The sequence below is a fragment of the Dendropsophus ebraccatus genome, chromosome 13 (genome assembly GCF_027789765.1).
Source record: "Dendropsophus ebraccatus isolate aDenEbr1 chromosome 13, aDenEbr1.pat, whole genome shotgun sequence".
Taxonomy (NCBI): domain Eukaryota; kingdom Metazoa; phylum Chordata; class Amphibia; order Anura; family Hylidae; genus Dendropsophus; species Dendropsophus ebraccatus.
The window spans coordinates 16,885,406-16,903,212 of record NC_091466.1 but is presented as its reverse complement, the minus strand read 5'-3'; the positions used below and the strand labels follow the sequence as shown (position 1 = coordinate 16,903,212).

The window sequence follows — 17,807 nt, the reverse complement described above, 5'->3', positions numbered from 1 at the left end:
CCAACATATTTTTTTAATGTCTAAAATAATTAAATTCCTTGTACTCTTGTGATCGTGACTCTGCTTCCTGCCCTTGGTTGAACTTGATGGACATGTGTCTTGTGTTAGCTGTGTGACTATGTGGTAGCAAAGAGTAAGCTAATATTGTTACAAATGTATACAAATCCTAAAGGCCAATACTCCCTGATTTTTTGCACTGCACATCTGCACAGCACATTATAGTACTTAGTTATCGTTATAGAATGTAAGCACAGCCATACAGCCATATCCTCGAGAATAACCTGGACAATAAGTGTTCATCTATTATGTGCATGAGCCCAGTAGTCCTGGATATTCATGAGAAACGGAAAACTCCGCCCACCAGCTACTGATTGGCAGTTATCTATCCATGCTGTGTATAGGCAATCAACTGTCAATCAGCAGCTGGAGGGAGGGGGGAGGGGTGTGATAAGAATGCTATTCTCCTGCATATTAGAAGAATAGCTATACAGAATGATGTAAGTAATACACCTATCTTTTCAGCATTTCTGTCACTAGTTTATGCTGCCCTCATTTAAGGCAGCATAAACCTAGTGACAGATTACCTTTAAGGTTGTTGGTGAAACATTCCTGGATTTCTTATATAATGTATGTATGAAGACAATGACACCAGTCCTTTATAACATATTTCTATTTATTCATGAATAATCACATCCACTTGCATAATAGTTTATTTCTATATTTAAAAAAGTCTGATTACACGAGTCCCAATCTACACTTTAGTGGTATTAGAGACAGCAGGCGGACGTCGCATTGCTAATGTTTGATACAGGTCGATTAGGTGGTGGTCAAGGCACCAGATCGCTATTGCTGACGAATACATTTATATAGGAGTACTGGCATATCAATAGGAGGCAGGAACAATATTCATTGCAAGTAGGAGGATAATTTCTCTTGATGTTGGGTATGCGCAGACCTAAGGAAAAAGAATAATATGTCAGTATCAATGAGATTATGCAGTCAGAGTATCTTGCACTAAGGGGTCTGAATTTCTTGTGGAGTCTAAAATCTAAGGTTAAAGGCTATGGGCACCTTTGAAATTTTTTCTTCTTCTGTGCTTACTATGATACAAAAGAACATATTCTACACTTTATTAGAAGTTTGCCTTTTGCTTTTATAGTCTCTACAATTTGCTGTGGGCCTCCTTTACACTTTTATATACCTGTACACAGCCTATATGATTCCCTTCTGCAAACTGCCTTGTATATGCTCTTCTCTCTCTCTCCAGCCCAGCCTGTGTGATCTGTCCTCCTCCAAGCCCCCCCCCCCCCCCCTGCACAGATTTAGAAAGTTACTTCATATGTGGTGACCCGCTGAGGTGGTATAGAGGAGGGGCGGCTGGTCACTTGCCAGATGGTGAGGTGTGACACCAGTTCTATGGTGGTTGGCCGAGATATAGCCGGCCCCAGTGATGTTCTGTCGTGATGCCAGTGCCGGTTGGGCTCACAGGTATGATGGCACACCTGCTTTTATTTAAAAGGGCTGGTTATACCTTGTTCCCCTGTTGTCAGTGACCTGCCGAGCTGTTGCGGGGTCCTTTGGGTTGAAGTCACGGTGGCTCGGAGTGGAGCAATGGCCCACCCGGACTATTGGCACTGCCACCCACAGAAAGGGGAGATAACCCAAGGAATTTTCGGGTACTGTGTTGGTGCGGGTGAAGAATCACAGAGTCTCTTTATCATAAATAAGGTCTGCTTTACTGAGGAAACTTGTGTGCAGCAGGTCATACAGCTTTGCCTTGAAACAGTACCTTATACTTAATAAGACACTTAGGATCGAGATCTGTAGTGAACGGATAGAGAGTAGAACAGTTGTGTGGACTGAGTTGCGTGCTGAGAGTATAGAGTCAGAGGAGTAGAGAGGAGGATGTTGTGAGAGTCCCAACCCAATTAGTACTGTGCTCTGCCGGGATGTTGGAGGATGAGGTAGAAGAATACTTGAGAAGAAAGAGAGAATACTTGTGCCTGTGTTTTGACCTTTGGGTTTTCGCACTACCTATTGCCCTAGTGTCAAAGGGGCCCATCCTAATGGGTGACACAAGCCCCAGCCCTTGTTACCGGGGATGAGCAAAATGCTGAAGTTCCCTGCTGACACCCGCGTTGCGAGATAGAGTTCATAGGCTTCTAGCAACTTTGCTCTATCCACTGTGACTCTCCTTGTCCACGGCGTGGGTTGAGATGATCTCTGACTTGTCCTCTCTAAGGAAGGGTTTAACACTGCATAGTGTCGAGTGGAGTTACTTGAGGAGAAAAGGTTAACTTCATGTGCCTGAGTCTGCTTCTAGACTGCACACTGAGACTGGGGACCTGGCAGAGAGCTAGGGCCCAACTAGACCGATATAGAGTGCGCTCTGGCTTGTGTCCTTCCTTTACAGAGTCCAGTGACAAAAGAACTCTACACTTCCTCTACCCATGTGACTTCCTATCTACAGCCCCCTATATGGTTGATTCTAATCGGATCAACAAATGTTAACTTTATTTTTGGATCAGCTCAAAGAAAACAGCGTTTTGGGTAATAGACATGCACTTACTTCTTCACTTGAAGGTGTGACTTTCTGTTCCTCCACGTCCAAATCCTGCACAACAAATTTTTATTTAGTGCCATACAGAAACCCATCAGTTATTATCACATCTATACAGTGACGTTCTCACCTTTTGGTCCAAACAGGGCACTATAACAAGGCTGGTTACAGTAGGGTTTACCCTCGTGCTGAAAGAGAAGATGTACAAATAAGTATAGGTTATAAATGAAATAAACATGTTAGATAATAGTGTTAAAATGTCTGTGTATTCTGCATATTTCAGATTTTAATGAACTCAGAGCCATCCAAATAGTGGTGGGTCCTACAATTTAAAGGGAATGTGTAAGGCTCTATATCATTCTCAGAGCCGCAGACATGGGCAGTTAGCAAATTCTACCTGTCTCTTAACTCATGGCTATCTGCAAATGTATAAAATCATGTTTTCCTTGTGAGTGATAGCAGCTGTACTGAGCTGCAGCATGCACACCTCCTCCCTCCCCACCTCTCTCTGCTCTTCATGATTGATGTATAGGGCTTAGTACTGGAAGCAAAGCAGGGGGAGGTGGGGGAGGAAGGAGGAGTGCATGCTGTAGCTCAGCATGGTTTCTATGACACTTGATGTCTTTGCTATTTAGTGCTCTCACCAACTCTCTACATTGGCCATCTCAAGGGCAGTAATCTCTATCTTACCTAGGTTGTTTCCCCTAGACTCAATCTCATTAAAGGGGTTGTCTGGGGGGGGCAGACAAGCTTAAAAATAAAACAAATTTGACACATTGTCGCAGCTATTCTGACATTCAACGGATCCCGGCCTATCTTTACTAACTGGTCCCATCTCAACACACAGGAAAAGACTTCTCATCCAATCAATCACTGGCTGAGGCCAGTCACTGCAGTGATCAGTGATTGGTGGAGCAGGCACTTCCTGTGTCCTGAAACGAGACCAGGGGGCGGAGTTAGTAAAATTACCATATTATGTGTTTATAACTTACTGTACCTCAGCATGACTCCCAGGAGCCAGGGTCTTGTTGCACTTTTCACATCGTAGACATGGTCTGTGCCAGTCCTTATTTAGTGATGTCACTCTTTCAGCTGAAAGAACACAAACCAGCGTGTTAGGAATTTATTGCTGATGTCGGTTTTGTATATTGCATGACTGCAGAATTAACCGCCTATCTGTGTATGCTATATAGCTATTAAGAAGACTGACATCTTCCTGTTTTAACACAAACGTACACAAAGGCGAGGAATATACGCTGTAAATGTCTGTAAACTTTAGGTAGGAATGTGTTGTTGACACAAACCTACATTCCAGATGAGATAAAGTAATATTAATAAAACCTATGGCGGCTACTGCTAGAAACGTGATCACGGACGTGGATGGAGATAGGGAACTGACATGTTCAATGAAGACGTTGTGTGGTTTTAGAGTTTCCAGTAAAACAAATCACCATTGTCCTGTTCTGGTCTCTACAAGTAACAACAAAGATTATACTTGGAAGTGGCTTATGTTACTGTATGATGTTACCAAGGTCGCCTCCTATTCAGAAACATAGTTCATGCATAGACAAGGTGTATGAGGGTGTATTATTTACAGGTTGGGTGGGTGGCATTATCCCCAATACACCTTCATCAAACAGCTATCTAAATTATTAAGACCTTGGTTGCAGCTCTTATAGTACAAGTAGAAATTTCCCATCCTAGCAAAATAAAGTTGGATCCCTATTCCAATCACATATTGCCCCAATAGTGGGCATGAAATGGGGCCTATGGGCTGCATAAGTACTTAACTAATGTTCCGAAAAACAGGGATGTGTCCACAGACACATTTGGGAAATGACTCGACCCTAGCCACCAGCTGACTACATTTGGGCCATTGGAGTCAATGGTGCCCGTACATGTCTTAGCATCCTATTTTGACAGTTTTCTATAGTATACGTGACACGGAGGACACAACCGTGATGTGAACGCAGCCTAAGGAGTGTTTCACAGGGCTGTAATGTAGCAGCATTTAACTATTATGGACACAACGCCTGGTTCCTGGGTTCTTCTGTAACACAATTAGATGACTAGAATTCTATGGTGACCCAAGTTGGTGTTAGTAGAATCTTGAATGGTGCTAATTTGAGTTACAACCATTCTTGTCATAGCACTCAGCTTAAATGGCCAACTTGGGCATGCTTGAGTCCGATCATTTGGCATTTGATTACTGGTGGCTGAAGAAGTTGGATGCAGTCGGGAAAACATGGATACAACTTATGGCCTACAGCCAGTATTCAATGATGAATAATCAGACTTGAGCATGCTCAAGTTGCGCTCATCTCTAATACTCACCAATATATGTACTGTATAATACTATATTACTAGTGTGTTATAAAATAATAGTTTACACTTTGGTTTCAACTTCGATAGCCAGCTCCAGTGTCGGACTTGGGTATCTGGGGCACACCAGAGGAAATGATCCTGGGGGCCCACCAATGAAGAACCAGTGAGAAATTACATGTCAGTCAGTGTTAGTTCAGGTTCTAAAGCTGGGGGCCCACCGGAGGATGCTCCGGTCCTCTGGTGGGCCAGTCCGGCACTGGCCAGCTCTCCTTATCCCCCTCCATCTATTACTGAGTTATCTAAAGAATTTTGGATAAGTTCAGTAACTTCTTGTGTCGTCGTATACTTGACCGCATACTGTCTGAAGTAATCTGTAAATATTTCAGACGTTCCAGAGTTATCTTGATGTTCCTTGAAGTTTGTATTGAGCAGCTGTATGACTGCTGTTAACATAAGTATCTGATCCTGTTACCAGAAAGACAACCAGGCTCTGGGGGAACAGACTGACGGACACAGATCCATCTGATTTTTCTCACATTATCTTCTGACGTGGAAATAGTTTTGAGGCAATACAAGTCTACAATACAATTGCATTGTGCATGGACCATATGCTGTCCTATGAATAACTTACAACTATTATTGTTAATAATCTTTAGTCGTAGAGATGGAAACTGTGTGACCTGCCTGCTGCCAAGATGCTTCTCAGCTGTACAACTGAGTCACGTCTGACATTCTGGTTGCTATGCCTATCAACCACAGTTTTCTCCATGTGGTGGAAAAACATCAACTAACTTATTATTTGGCTTTCAAATTAGTAAGTAGCACAACTGCTACTTAAAGGGGAATTCCATTTTCTGCCAATAAACTTTAACCAACCATTTTTTGATGAAACTTGTGCATTATCGTGGTATTCAAGATCTTAGTTTGTAGTAAAGGAATTGGAACATCATGGTTTCCATCCAGAGGATGATAATCTGTCCATCTTATGTGAAGATCACAGCTTGATAGAAGACACAGCCATGATAAATTTGCAGTAACAAGCCCTGTGATGTCTGATTCTCACATGACCAGAAAAATGTGCAAGAAGCCTAAAGATGTCGTGAACAAACTACTGTATATTGAAAAATTCAAGATAGAACAAGGGCAAGGAGGATCGGGCAGAGGTTACACACATTACCTAGATTTTCTTTATAAGTAAGCTTAGGTGGAGAATTGTGCAGGCAATTTGTTATCAGGCGCGGAGAAACAAGACCTAGCTCGATAGTCCAATGAATATTGTGAATGAGTCCTATATTAAAAATGGTACCTGTGCCCATGCCAAGGTTTGGGTTAAAATGAACCCGAACCATCGACATTTGAATCCCGCTGTCTACCTGTTCTGTGGGGAAGGTGGAGACAGCCCAAGTCCCGCCTGCAAAACAGGGATACAGCCTATGAACTAGACTGTATTCCTGTTTTCCAGGCGGGACTCGGGCTGTCTCCACCTTCCCCACAGGAAGGGAAGACAGCTGGAGTCGACAGGCCAATGGTTCGGGTTCACATGACATGGCTTGCTCATCTCTTCTCCTAGACATTAGACTGCTAGCTATACAACTATCCACCCAGCGAGCAGTTGCATTTCTCCATAATATAAGTCAGGTCAGGTCAGGTCTTAAAAAGAGTAACCTCTGAACCTTTTGCCAATAGCCACTACGGGTGTGACTCTTTGTGGTGGACAACTTCAGGACCCTAGAGCAATTGCCATGGATGTCCATTGATCACCCTTTGCCATTGTTCCTAGCAGGCAGGGGCGGATTAACTTTATCATGGGCCCCGGGCTGTTCACTAAGCTTGGGCCCCACAACCCGCTGTAACTATGGCAGCATTAGCTTTATCCTTTTTCCTCCATAATGCAGCCTGTAAAGGACCTGTGGTGACATCATTGTCACATGATAAGGTCCTTCAGTATGTTCTCTAATGTTACTGCATTGTCTCCTGGCTGCAGTTTTGCCCTGATTTGTGCAAAATTGCGGTAAAAAGCAGCTATTTTTATGCAAATCATGTCAGAACTGTAGTCTGGAGATAATACACCACTGAAAGCATAAGTCTGTTTGGGGGGCCATGGGCCCCCCAGGAGCTCAGGGCCCCGGGCTACTGCCCGAAACGCACCTATTATAATCCGCTACTGCTAGCAGGGCATATGGATGTCATAGAGATAGCCTCTTGCTCTTCTGGTGGACTAGGCCATGCTATATATTACATGGTTAGCCATTATTTGAATGACAAGTAGTAGGACTACCGTTTCCTGCATCTTCCAGTTGTATCGGGAATAGAAAGATCTGTGGTTTCAAATATATAGATTACATGGGGATCAGGTTTTTTTTTGTACAAAGACTGTTTCCAACTTATGCCATAACTGATGAAGACACATTCTCCTATCCTGTCCCTGGACCATGCTGGATGTCAGGAATGATCTCACAATAGTATCAGTTCTAGTATTAGTTTTGCTACCATGATGGAGGGAAACTGAGACAGACCTTAACACAGCAGAGGTCTCTCGTTGAAAGGCTCCTTTGGCAATACCAGTTGCCTGGTAATCAGTTTTTAGCAGACAATAAAGAAGGGATTGCACAAATTGGACAACTCCCTCTGGATCCTATGGGTGAGCAGTGACGTATTGAATGATGGTCAAGCGCCCCAGTATTACTCAGCAAACATTCGAGTGCTACTCTGGGCATTCTAATCGTGTGAATAAAAAGGTTCTCATTGAACCACTGTGTCATTTGTCTTATTTGCTTTGGCCAATAAAGCTACTTTTATCAAGGTGTGAGCGGACCTCCTTAGATCAACAGAGCGCGATTCAATGCAGAAACTAATGGAGAAGCACAAATAAAAGACGTCTCGGTGCAAATACCTAATAAAGTGATAACAAAAGAGTAAAGGATGGTGTCCTTCATGGGTAAATTTTGTTCTCTACATCGGTTAATAGGCTGAAACTGCAAAGTATCCGGAAATATTGTGTTTCAAAGCATCAATGTTAATATAAAAACAGGATGGCATTGATGGCTATTGTTAGGCAGCCAATGTTTACAGCGAGTTGTTTGCCAGCTGTACAGGCCTTACGGATCGTACTGTGTCAAGTTACCGTGCTAAAAATAATCAAACGTTATCAACCGTATCCTGCCATGAAAACAAAAAGACGGGCTGGGCCACGTTACGCCTCAGTGTCTGCCATACGCTTTCTTACATAGTGCATTGGCCATGAAGGGTGACTGTAAACCATGCACTAAAAAGGCAAAAAATGTTATTTAAAGAGTAAAAAAATAAATAAAATAATGCTCTCGGTAAGGTGTTCCCTAGAATCTTTAAGGGAGAAGTCCGACCATTTTTTAAAAAATCTAGCAGCCGTCAGGGGGAATTTGATAACAAGTACAAACTTACCTCTCCCTGTGCCCGAATGAACGGCGGGGCCAGCCTCGGTAACCCCGCCAGAGGGCATTTTGCCTGTCCCGGCTGATGCGTGTTCCGCCTCAGTTACCGACAGGTTGAGCGGTCAGTCCATCAACCGGGTCGTGACACATGCAGCAGCGGAGACTCCAGAGCCCGGCAGGGGTCCCGAAGCCGGTCCTGACACTCACCGCACTGGCAGAGGTAAGGCTCTTTGGAGATGGTACCTGCTCTTTAAAGAGGGGCACAGTAGCTGGTATTGGGGGCACTGTGGCCAGCATTGGGGACATTGTGGCCTGCACTGGCAACACCATAACAGTCTCTTTGTCCATGGAGCTCTTGTGAGGCCCAGACACCATGGTTTGACAGGTGACGTCTGTGAAGTAAAAGTTTGCTTTATGTGTCCGGTAACAATGGGTTAGTATGCTCCAGGTTTTAATATAGTAAGCAAAACTGGAGATGCTGACACTGGGTTTTAACCATGATATGATGCCAAGAGCTGTATGAGTTTCATATCAGCTTTTCTGTTTAATTAAATCTCCACTTGATAACTTATCTGCATTGTGCATTCAGCCAGGGTAGTCAGAGCAGAGGCATAGGGGTGCTGCTTGGGAAACGTCCAATACATAAAAGCATAAATGTCATTTTCATTTTCTTTCTATAAATCAATGCAAGTGGTCATAAGACTCTTTCTAATATATAAAATCTCAATTTCTCAGATGCACTGATCACTCTCCGTATAATGGAGGCGTATTATCAGCTCACTGAGAGATCCGTTCTGGCAAATACACTCAGCACTAGTCTCTACCCAATCTAAATCTGAGCTCAGGGAAAACTGAGATGGAGCTTACAAAGGGGTAAACTGCTGAGATATCCGGCCGGGTTGCAGAACGGACGGTGTTTTACTAAAGCGCATGGCCTTAAAGAGGATGTACCATCAGGTACATCCTCTTTAGTCTGACCCATGGATCGAATGGCGCCGTCACGGGGAAGCCGGTGCGGCGGTCCGTTTTTGGAACCGCGGCCCATTTCCCGTGTACATCGCCGTTCTATCCACGGGTCCCGGGCCGGTGCTGAAGCACAGTAGGCGGACTGGCCCGCCTACAATGGGAGGGAATTCCCTCCCCTCTATGACGCGGCTCCATTGATTCTAAAGGACGTCGCCGTTCGATCTGTGGGTCAGATAAAAGAGGATGTACCTGATGGTACACCCTCTTTAAAGAGGTTGTCTGTAATAATAAAATGTAATTATAGAAACCTATATCTGTCTTGGTTTTGTCATCAATCATCGTCCTTACAGAGCTGAGAGCTCTAGTGAATAAAGGGTTAAGCACTCAATATAACAAGGCCATCATTGTCCGAAATCCCTAGAACTTCCATATTGCACAATAACAATAACAATGCTATTGTGCGCACAGTCACATTTCCTGAACTTTCGATGCTACTTCCAGTTTCAAAAAAGTAAAAAAAAAAAAGGTAAAGTGTAACTGGGTGTTCAGACCCTCTGATCACTGTAATGATCGCTGAATGGGTCAGATGATCATTCTTCACCAATCAGCTGCTCAGGATGCAATGCAAGGGACTGGTGCCATACCGTCTATGTTATTGTACCCAGTAGTATATGGCAACATTTCCGTATACAAGTACAATGAAGTGACAGATCCTGTTCACATGGGTGATGACATGTTTAGGTTTTTAATTGCAATTAATAATTAAAGAAAAGAAAGGAATGGATCTAAATAGAGGAGAAGTCCCAGCCCTTCCTCTATATGTGTCCTCCATTCAAGACCTGAACGTGTAAACACACCCGTAATGTATAGTACATATATAATCCAGCAATGTATGATATGGTTAATAAAGGGGATATCCAGGCTTAGAAAAACATGGCAGCCTTCTTCATGAAACAGTACTACTCCTGTCTTCAGTTTGGGTGTGGTATTGCAGTTCAGTTCTATTCAAGTGAATGGGGCTGACTTGTAACACCACACACAACCTGAAGCCAGGGGTGGCGTGTTTTCTGCAGATTTTTTTCCCCTAATTTTTCCAATTCATCATAAGGCCTGTCCTGGTCATGGCAAGAGACACGACGGAATAGTATGTGTCCAGGGTAAGAAACAAATAGACAACACTTACAATGTCCAACCTGTTCTTTATGAGAATCCACATCATACGGGGTTGTTCTGCCCTGTCTACAGCATATTCTGCTCTTGGAAAACACATTATTGTTTTGAAGATGAAAGGAGATGGGCGGCATATCACCCAGGGGTATGGAAACACTGTATAATTTAATGTATGACTGGTAATTTAGCCTATATATAGCTATATAGTGTAAACCCTGCCAAGAGGTTTCGTCGGGACTGAAAAACAAACAGGCTGAGAGGTTTGTATTGCGGGATGTTACGTCTTACGGGAGTGTCAGCATCTCAAGCTATTACTGATGGTTATTAATTCATGGGGATATGTGATACTGCAGAAATGATATCTGCCAGGACTAAACGGCCAATAGACTACAGCCTATATAGTATAGTAAGCCGCTATGATCAGCTGGAAACGGGTAGGAGTATAACTTTTATTACTTCCTATATAACGTTAAAGGGGTACTCCAGTGAATTTTTTTATTTCAAATCAATTTGTTTCAGAAGGTTTTATAGATTTAAATTACTTCTATTAAAAAAAAAAAAAAAAACACCTTAATTCTATCAGTACTTATAAGTTGCTGTATGTCCTGCAGGAAGTGGTGTATTCTTTCCATTGTTCTCTGCTGCCACCTCTGTCCAAGACAGGAACTGTCCAGAACAGAAACGAATCCCCATAGAAAACCTCTCCTTCTCTGGACAGTTCCTGACATGGACAGAGCACTGTGTCAGACTGGAAATAATATACCACTTCATGCAGGACGTACAGCAGCTGATAAGTACTGGAAGACTGGAGGTTTTTTAATTAAAGTAAATTACAAATCTATATAACTTTCTGACACAACTTGATTTGAAAGAAAAAAAATTGCAAAGCACTTCACTCCCCGGCTTGCAGCTATCTTTGTCTTGCTGCAGGGAGCAGTCTCCATAGATTTACAATAGAGAGCATCTTCTGCAGTGAGAGAAAAAGCAGCGAGCCAGGGAGTGAAGCACACAGTCAGATGTTTCTTTCGGCTTTATATAGTGATTGGTGAGGGTCTGAACACTTTCTCAAGGACATGTAAAAAATTATTTAAAGTGACAGAGACATGTTAGGACATTGCCTGATAGCCGCCCTCTACTTTGAACTATAGAACTATTTGGATATATGGGACACATGGGCAGGGCGTTTCCTTAAAAGGAATCTGTCACCAAGAAAATGCTATCTAATCTATTACCATCATGTTATAGAGCAGAAAGAACCGAGCAGATTGATATATATCATTGTGGGAAAAGATTCTGTATAATTTGTAACTTGCTGATTGAAATCCCTGATCATTCTGTGGTAAGGAGTCCAGTGGGCGGTGTCACTCCATGGACTGGACTCTTTAGCATGGAAACATCAGAGATTTCACTCTATAAACTACAAGTTATACTGAATCTTTCCCCATAACGATATATATCAATCCGCTCAGCTCTTTCTGCTCTATAACATGATGGTGATAGCTTAGGTAGTATTCATGGTGACAAGTTCACTTTAAGAACATCAAAAACTGCAAAAGACTGTGCTGTATGAACTGGGCCTAAACAAAGGATAGTGATTATGACTTTTTATGGCTCTATAAGACTAAATGATACATCCTGCCTACTTCCAGGAGCAGCAGCCATTGGCTGTGGGCATAGTGGGGCCACAGGTCTCCATTATAACTCTCTCCTATATAAGTGGTTATGTGCGGTCAGGATGCAATGCTTTTATGGTGCCTCAGTCTACATCACGGACAATTACTTGTACAGACGGATGCAGCTTTTAGAAACAAGATTTAACTTTTTGGACCAAGATCAAGTAAACAAGTTCTGTAAATTAGATTACTCCAGAATCCTGTGAGGACCTGACATTTCTGGGAACCTTCTGATGAGGTTAATATGGGCCACATTGGAGTTATCTCCAGAAGGATCCAGCAGGCCTCTAAACAGAATTGTCTGGCTTTTAGTGATTTCATAAACTTTTCATCAAGCTGAGGGTCCGGCTAACATCTTCCACATGTTCCACCTTAACCTTGGCTGATGCCATAACAAGAACAGCCAAGGAGGCTGCGCTCCAGAAGGATCAGGCCTAGAAGATTAGAGATGATTGGGATATTTCACTCAAAGTGGATGAGACGCGGCCTGTTCTGTGAGGCTGGGCCAATATTGGGTCAGGCATTCCATAACCACATCCGTATTCTGTATTGATTAGGGGAATAGAGGGGAGTCAGCTGTTCCGATACACCCCCCCTTAGCTAGAATGAAGGACGGTAACAAAGAGCATCTCTCTCTCTGGAGGACCTTCCCTGTTCTGCATTGTACAAAAAACCCTTTGATTTGAATAGGCATTGTGTAATGCTTTGTTTTTCTATAGCGCCACCACGGGAAAAAATAAATGTCAATATGTAGTACATTTAGACAGGGGGTCTCAGTAGGAGAACATGCTGTAATTAGTCAAGTAGGTCTCTTCTAAGTAGGGACCCCATTTAGATGGGTACATACGGATATATACCGAAAGCCCATTCTATTCAGGGACAGAGAAGCCATGGAAGATGAAATATAAGGCTTGTTTTATACTGTAATATGTTTTAGGATTTATATGTTTACTTTGAACATAGATATAGAAATATATATATATATATATATATATATATATATATATATATATATTATTAAGACCTTAAAGGGGTACTCCGGCTATTTAAACTTTTTAAAAACATGGCTACTTTTCCCCCTCTCTTGTCTCCAGGTCAGGTGTGGTTTGCAACTGAGTTTGAAACCCCACCCAATCTGGAGACAAGAGAGGGGGAAAAGTAGCCATGTTTTTGTAGCGCTGGATAACCCCTTTAAAGTTGCCTGCTGAACTCATCTCAGCAGTGACAGCCCGCTCAGCCAACCACTGGCCACAGTGCTGTCTTCCCTCAGTCAGTGATTGGCTAAGCAGCTCCGCCTCAGAACTGCTGACGGAAGCGTTCAGTGAGGACTCCGTAGGAAGACCACGGGGGAAGCGGGGTTAGGTAAGAATAGCAGGCTCATTATAACAAGAATAGGAGGATCATTTTCTATATAGCACCAAGAGCAAAAAGTGCTTCATTATTTATATTCACACACACACATATATATATATATATATATATATATATATATATATACAGGGTGGTCTAAAACTAGGTGGACAGTATGTGTAACAGGTTTATGAAGAAGGAGATTTATCAAACATGGTGTAAAGTGAAACTGGCTCAGTTGCCCCTAGCAACCAATCAGATTCCACCTTTCATTCCTCACAGAAAATAAAAGGTGGAATGTGATTGGTTGCTAGGGGCAACTGGGCCAGTTTCACTTTACACCATGTTTGATAAATCTATATATATATATATATAGGCCTTAAAGGGGTACTTTGGTCATTTAAATATATATACGATCAGGGTAACACAGACCAAATGTTACAGTATAAAGCAAGCCTTATAATGAATCTTCCATGGCTTCTCTGTCCCCGAATAGAATGGGCTTTGTGTATACACCGAGATTATGGGTGATCACAGTAGGGTGTGGTGTGCATTGGTCATGTTATCATCCCGCGTCATCGGTATAACCACACTGGATAAGATATCACGTCTCCTTAAACTGAATCACGTTGATATCTACTGCAGTCCAAGACAGTGACCCAGAAGGGATCACATGGGTCCGAAGGGGGAAAAAAAATCTCACTATAAGATTTCATATAAATGTTCACTATTGGGGAGAATGGGAATGAACAGTCCATGAGGCTTAGAAGTGATTAGTATAGTAATTTCTGTCCACTAAGAAAGTGTAATTTTCCACCATCTCAGCCAGTCTATGTCCTGGCCTCCTCCGATCCCCGCTCATTTCCTCAGTGTCAGACAAGTATGCAAACAGCTCGAGACGGGTGCGGTTACTGAACGTCCTTTGAACTTGTGAAACACTTTCTTGAAGCCATTAGTTAACCAGCAACCTTTCCTGCACAAAGATAATACCCAGAAGGCACGGGAATAAGAATCGGAGGAGGCAGCAAATGGGGATTGTGGTGGAGTCCAAAGAGACATATATAGAGATATAGGGGAGCTCATCATTAGATAGAGCACAGTACTACTACACAGTACTACTACTACTATCAGTTGTGGTGCACCAGCCACAATGTCCGTACCATAGTACCAGCTTGGTGCACTATACAGCACCATATACTGTATACCAGTACCAATAGTCCCAGCCATACTAAATGTACAATTTAATACTATCAGTTGTGGTGCACCAGCCACATTGCCGCACACTTATACCAGGTTGGTGCACTATATAGCACCATATATACCAGTACCAATAGTCCCAGCCATACTGAATGCACAGTGTAATACTACCAGTTGTGGTGCACCAGCCACATTGCCGTACCCTTATACCAGCTTGGTGCACTATATAGCACCATATATACCAGTACCAATTGTCCCAGCCATACTGAATGTACAATTTAAAACTATTATTTGTGGTGCACCAGCCACATTGCCACACCCTTATACCAGCTTGGTGCACTATATAGCACCATATATACCAGTACCAATAGTCCCTGCCATACTGAATGTACAATGTAATACTACCAGTTATGGTGCACCAGCCACATTGCTGTACCATAATACCAGCTTGGAGCACCATATATACCAGTACCAATAGTCCCTGCCATACTGAATATACAGTATAATACCACCAGTAGGGGGGCACCAGCCACATTGCCGTACCATAATACCAGCTTGGAGCACCATATATACCAGTACCAATAGTCCCTGCCATACTGAATGTACAATGTAATAGCACCAGCCACATTGCCGTACCATAATACCAGCTTGGAGCACTATATAGCACCATATCTAACAGTACCATTTGCAGGTAAACCTACTGCATCATCACAATCCAATAATCTTTTTTCCCCCCACTATTTGGAGTGACCACCACTAGTCGGTGGTTTGCACAGATCTCAGTGGTTGAATTTATATGGTACAGATACGTGATATTGCACCACCACAGTTATATAGTGGAACAACCAATATAGCTCTGCTACATCTCTGAAGCTGATACTTCAACATCAGAAATCACAAACTTTATTTCACAGAATCCACCCCACCTCCCTCCGGTATATAGAAGCAGCAGAGACGTACATGTATATGGAGCTCTGAATGACCTGCAATGGGATATACTTATAGGGTATAAACCCACACACCGTATATGCAGCAGATATGCAACAAATACGCAGCAGATTTGTTGGTACAGATTTGATGCTGTGTTCAGTTATTTAGATCTAATCTGCTGCGATTTTGCTGCGAGTTTGCTGCGAGTTTGCTGCGTATCGCAGCAGTAAATACGCTGCATATACGGTGTGTGGGTTTATACCCATAAAGGGAATATTACTTGGGGGAAAAGACTTAAAGGGTCTGTTTGCAAAATAAAATTCTGTATCAAATCAACTGGTCCCAGCAAGTGCCAGAGATTTTTAATTTACTACAATTAAAAAATCTCCCACTACTTATCAGCTGCTGTATGTCCTGCAGGAAGTGGTGTATTCTTTCCAGTCTGACACAGTGCTCTCTGCTGCCACATCTGTCCATGTCAGGAACTGTCCAGAGCAGTAGCAAATCCCCATAGAAAACCTCTCCTGCTTTCCAGACTGGAAAGAAAATCTCACTTCCTGCAGGACATACAGCAGCTGATAAGTACAGAGTGCCATTTTACTCCAGTACTACGACAAGTACTGGATAACTTGAGATTTTTTAATGGAAGTAAATTACAAATCTCTGGCACTTTCCGGCACTGGTTGATTTAAGAGGAAAAATGTTTATGAACAACCCCTTCAACCTTTTGTTTTCACTGCTTATAGACTCTGGTAATCTCTGAGCTGTCATATAAAGAGCAAAGAGCAGAAGTCTATGAGTGATAGCAATATAGTCACTTCGAGGACCTCAGTAAAATGTTGCACCTGCACATCATATAGTCCCTGTATGTACGGAGACCATTAGGAGACACTGTTTTGGTGCAAAAAAAAAGTAAAAAGTAAAATGGTAATTTAAGATTTTTAGAAACAGCTCCCCCCCTGGTCTATGGGCTGTGACGGGTATTGCAGCACAGCTTTATATGCTGTACTTCATCAGGGTGACGTTGCAATACTAGACACATCCGATGGACCAGGGTGGCGCTGTTCTAGAAAAATGCCACCTTCTATAAGTCCTTACATTATTATATATACATGGGGTCATACAATGCATACGGTGCACTACTGCTCGCCTATAGGCATCACAGCTTTATGATTTCTTATATACACACGCTCACAGCTAGAAGACTACAATCCGCTGCATGGAATCACTAGTCATTTCCTTTTTAATAAGCACCTCGGCTTGACATCTGCATCAGGTCTCACCTTCCGGAGAGCTCGGCTTCCTGAACTCACTGAAGACATTAGTGTAAAGTGTCATGAACAGTATAAGGAAGTAGGTTTATATAACCGAACATAAGGTGACAGTCCAGAAGAGAGGCAATATGCCATAACATGACTGCGCTTCATAGATGACAGCACTCGACAGTCGGTGCACTCTCACCGCACACACTTTGCAGGTTAATAATACACAAGTTTACTTTTTGACTGTAGGGAAGTGAAGGATTAAAGAAGACGTAAGACAACAGACAGCGGCTGCGGCATACTTACCAAAGTATACTTCTTTCTGGCACTTGGGGCACTTAGGCATGATGATGCTGATGCTGCTGCTGTGGCAAATGCAGAATGACTGCCCGGCAGCTCAGCCCATGTTTTAATTCACCATTGGGAGGGACTGAGATGGGAGTGTAAACTACTTTGCACACGGCTTCGAGCAGTGAGGTTAACTCTTAAAGGTTGCATCATAAGATCAGATGCATCGGATGTTACTCTTCATATCAGGGACCTGAAGTTAATTTTGTAATAGTCCCACCCTGACTTTCATCTATAGAGTGGGACGTGAGAAGTCTGATAATACGGTGAAGATTTGCAACGTTAACGGGCCATTACTGTACAATTGTAGTTGTGTTTTGTGGAATGTCGCATGTGCTTTTCAGTGCAAGCAAGCAGAATTTATTTGTCTTTAATACATAGAGGCGTAGAGGCTTTATGGTTACAGTCACACTAAGGGCCCTATTACACGGGACAATTATCGTCCGAAAAATCGTTATATGATTTTGAATTTAAGTCGTTCTGTGTAATTGAAGGCAACAATGGAAAAATCGTTTGTATGTCGTTGATCGTTGATTTAGATCTGAACCTAAAATTATCGTTAATCGTTCGCTGTAATTCCACATTCGTTCGCTCAAGTTCCACATTTTTTCACTAA

General features: G+C 42.7%; 2 protein-coding genes across 3 annotated transcripts in view; both read right to left on the bottom strand.

Annotated features, from left to right (window-relative positions):
* The window catches only part of EIF2S1 (eukaryotic translation initiation factor 2 subunit alpha), a 465,302-nt gene that overhangs the window by 398,604 nt on the left and 48,891 nt on the right, over positions 1-17,807 (bottom strand). The gene's annotated exons all lie outside the window — the stretch shown is intronic.
* CRIP1 (cysteine rich protein 1) lies at positions 656-17,259 on the bottom strand. 2 transcript variants are annotated; one of them, XM_069950305.1, is made up of 5 exons: positions 17,150-17,259; positions 3,558-3,652; positions 2,691-2,748; positions 2,570-2,614; positions 656-955 (listed from the first exon to the last, which is right to left on the bottom strand). In XM_069950305.1, exons 1-4 carry the CDS (start codon positions 17,187-17,189, stop codon positions 2,574-2,576), a joined length of 234 nt encoding a protein of 77 aa, XP_069806406.1. In that variant the 5' UTR covers positions 17,190-17,259; the 3' UTR covers positions 656-955; positions 2,570-2,573. The 2 variants fall into 2 exon arrangements, with proteins under 2 accessions (XP_069806406.1, XP_069806405.1); XM_069950304.1 differs by lacking the exon at positions 17,150-17,259 and adding an exon at positions 16,865-16,934.

Coding starts and splice junctions, on each gene's coding strand:
- CRIP1 (XM_069950304.1), bottom strand. CDS start 16,919: ATGACACTTTACACTAATGTCTTCAGTGAGTTCAGGAAGCCGAGCTCT. Junction 2,749..3,557: donor CTCCTGGGAGTCATGCTGAG/GTACAGTAAGTT, acceptor CTTCTCTTTCAG/CACGAGGGTAAACCCTACTG. Junction 2,615..2,690: donor TGCCCTGTTTGGACCAAAAG/GTGAGAACGTCA, acceptor TTTGTTGTGCAG/GATTTGGACGTGGAGGAACA.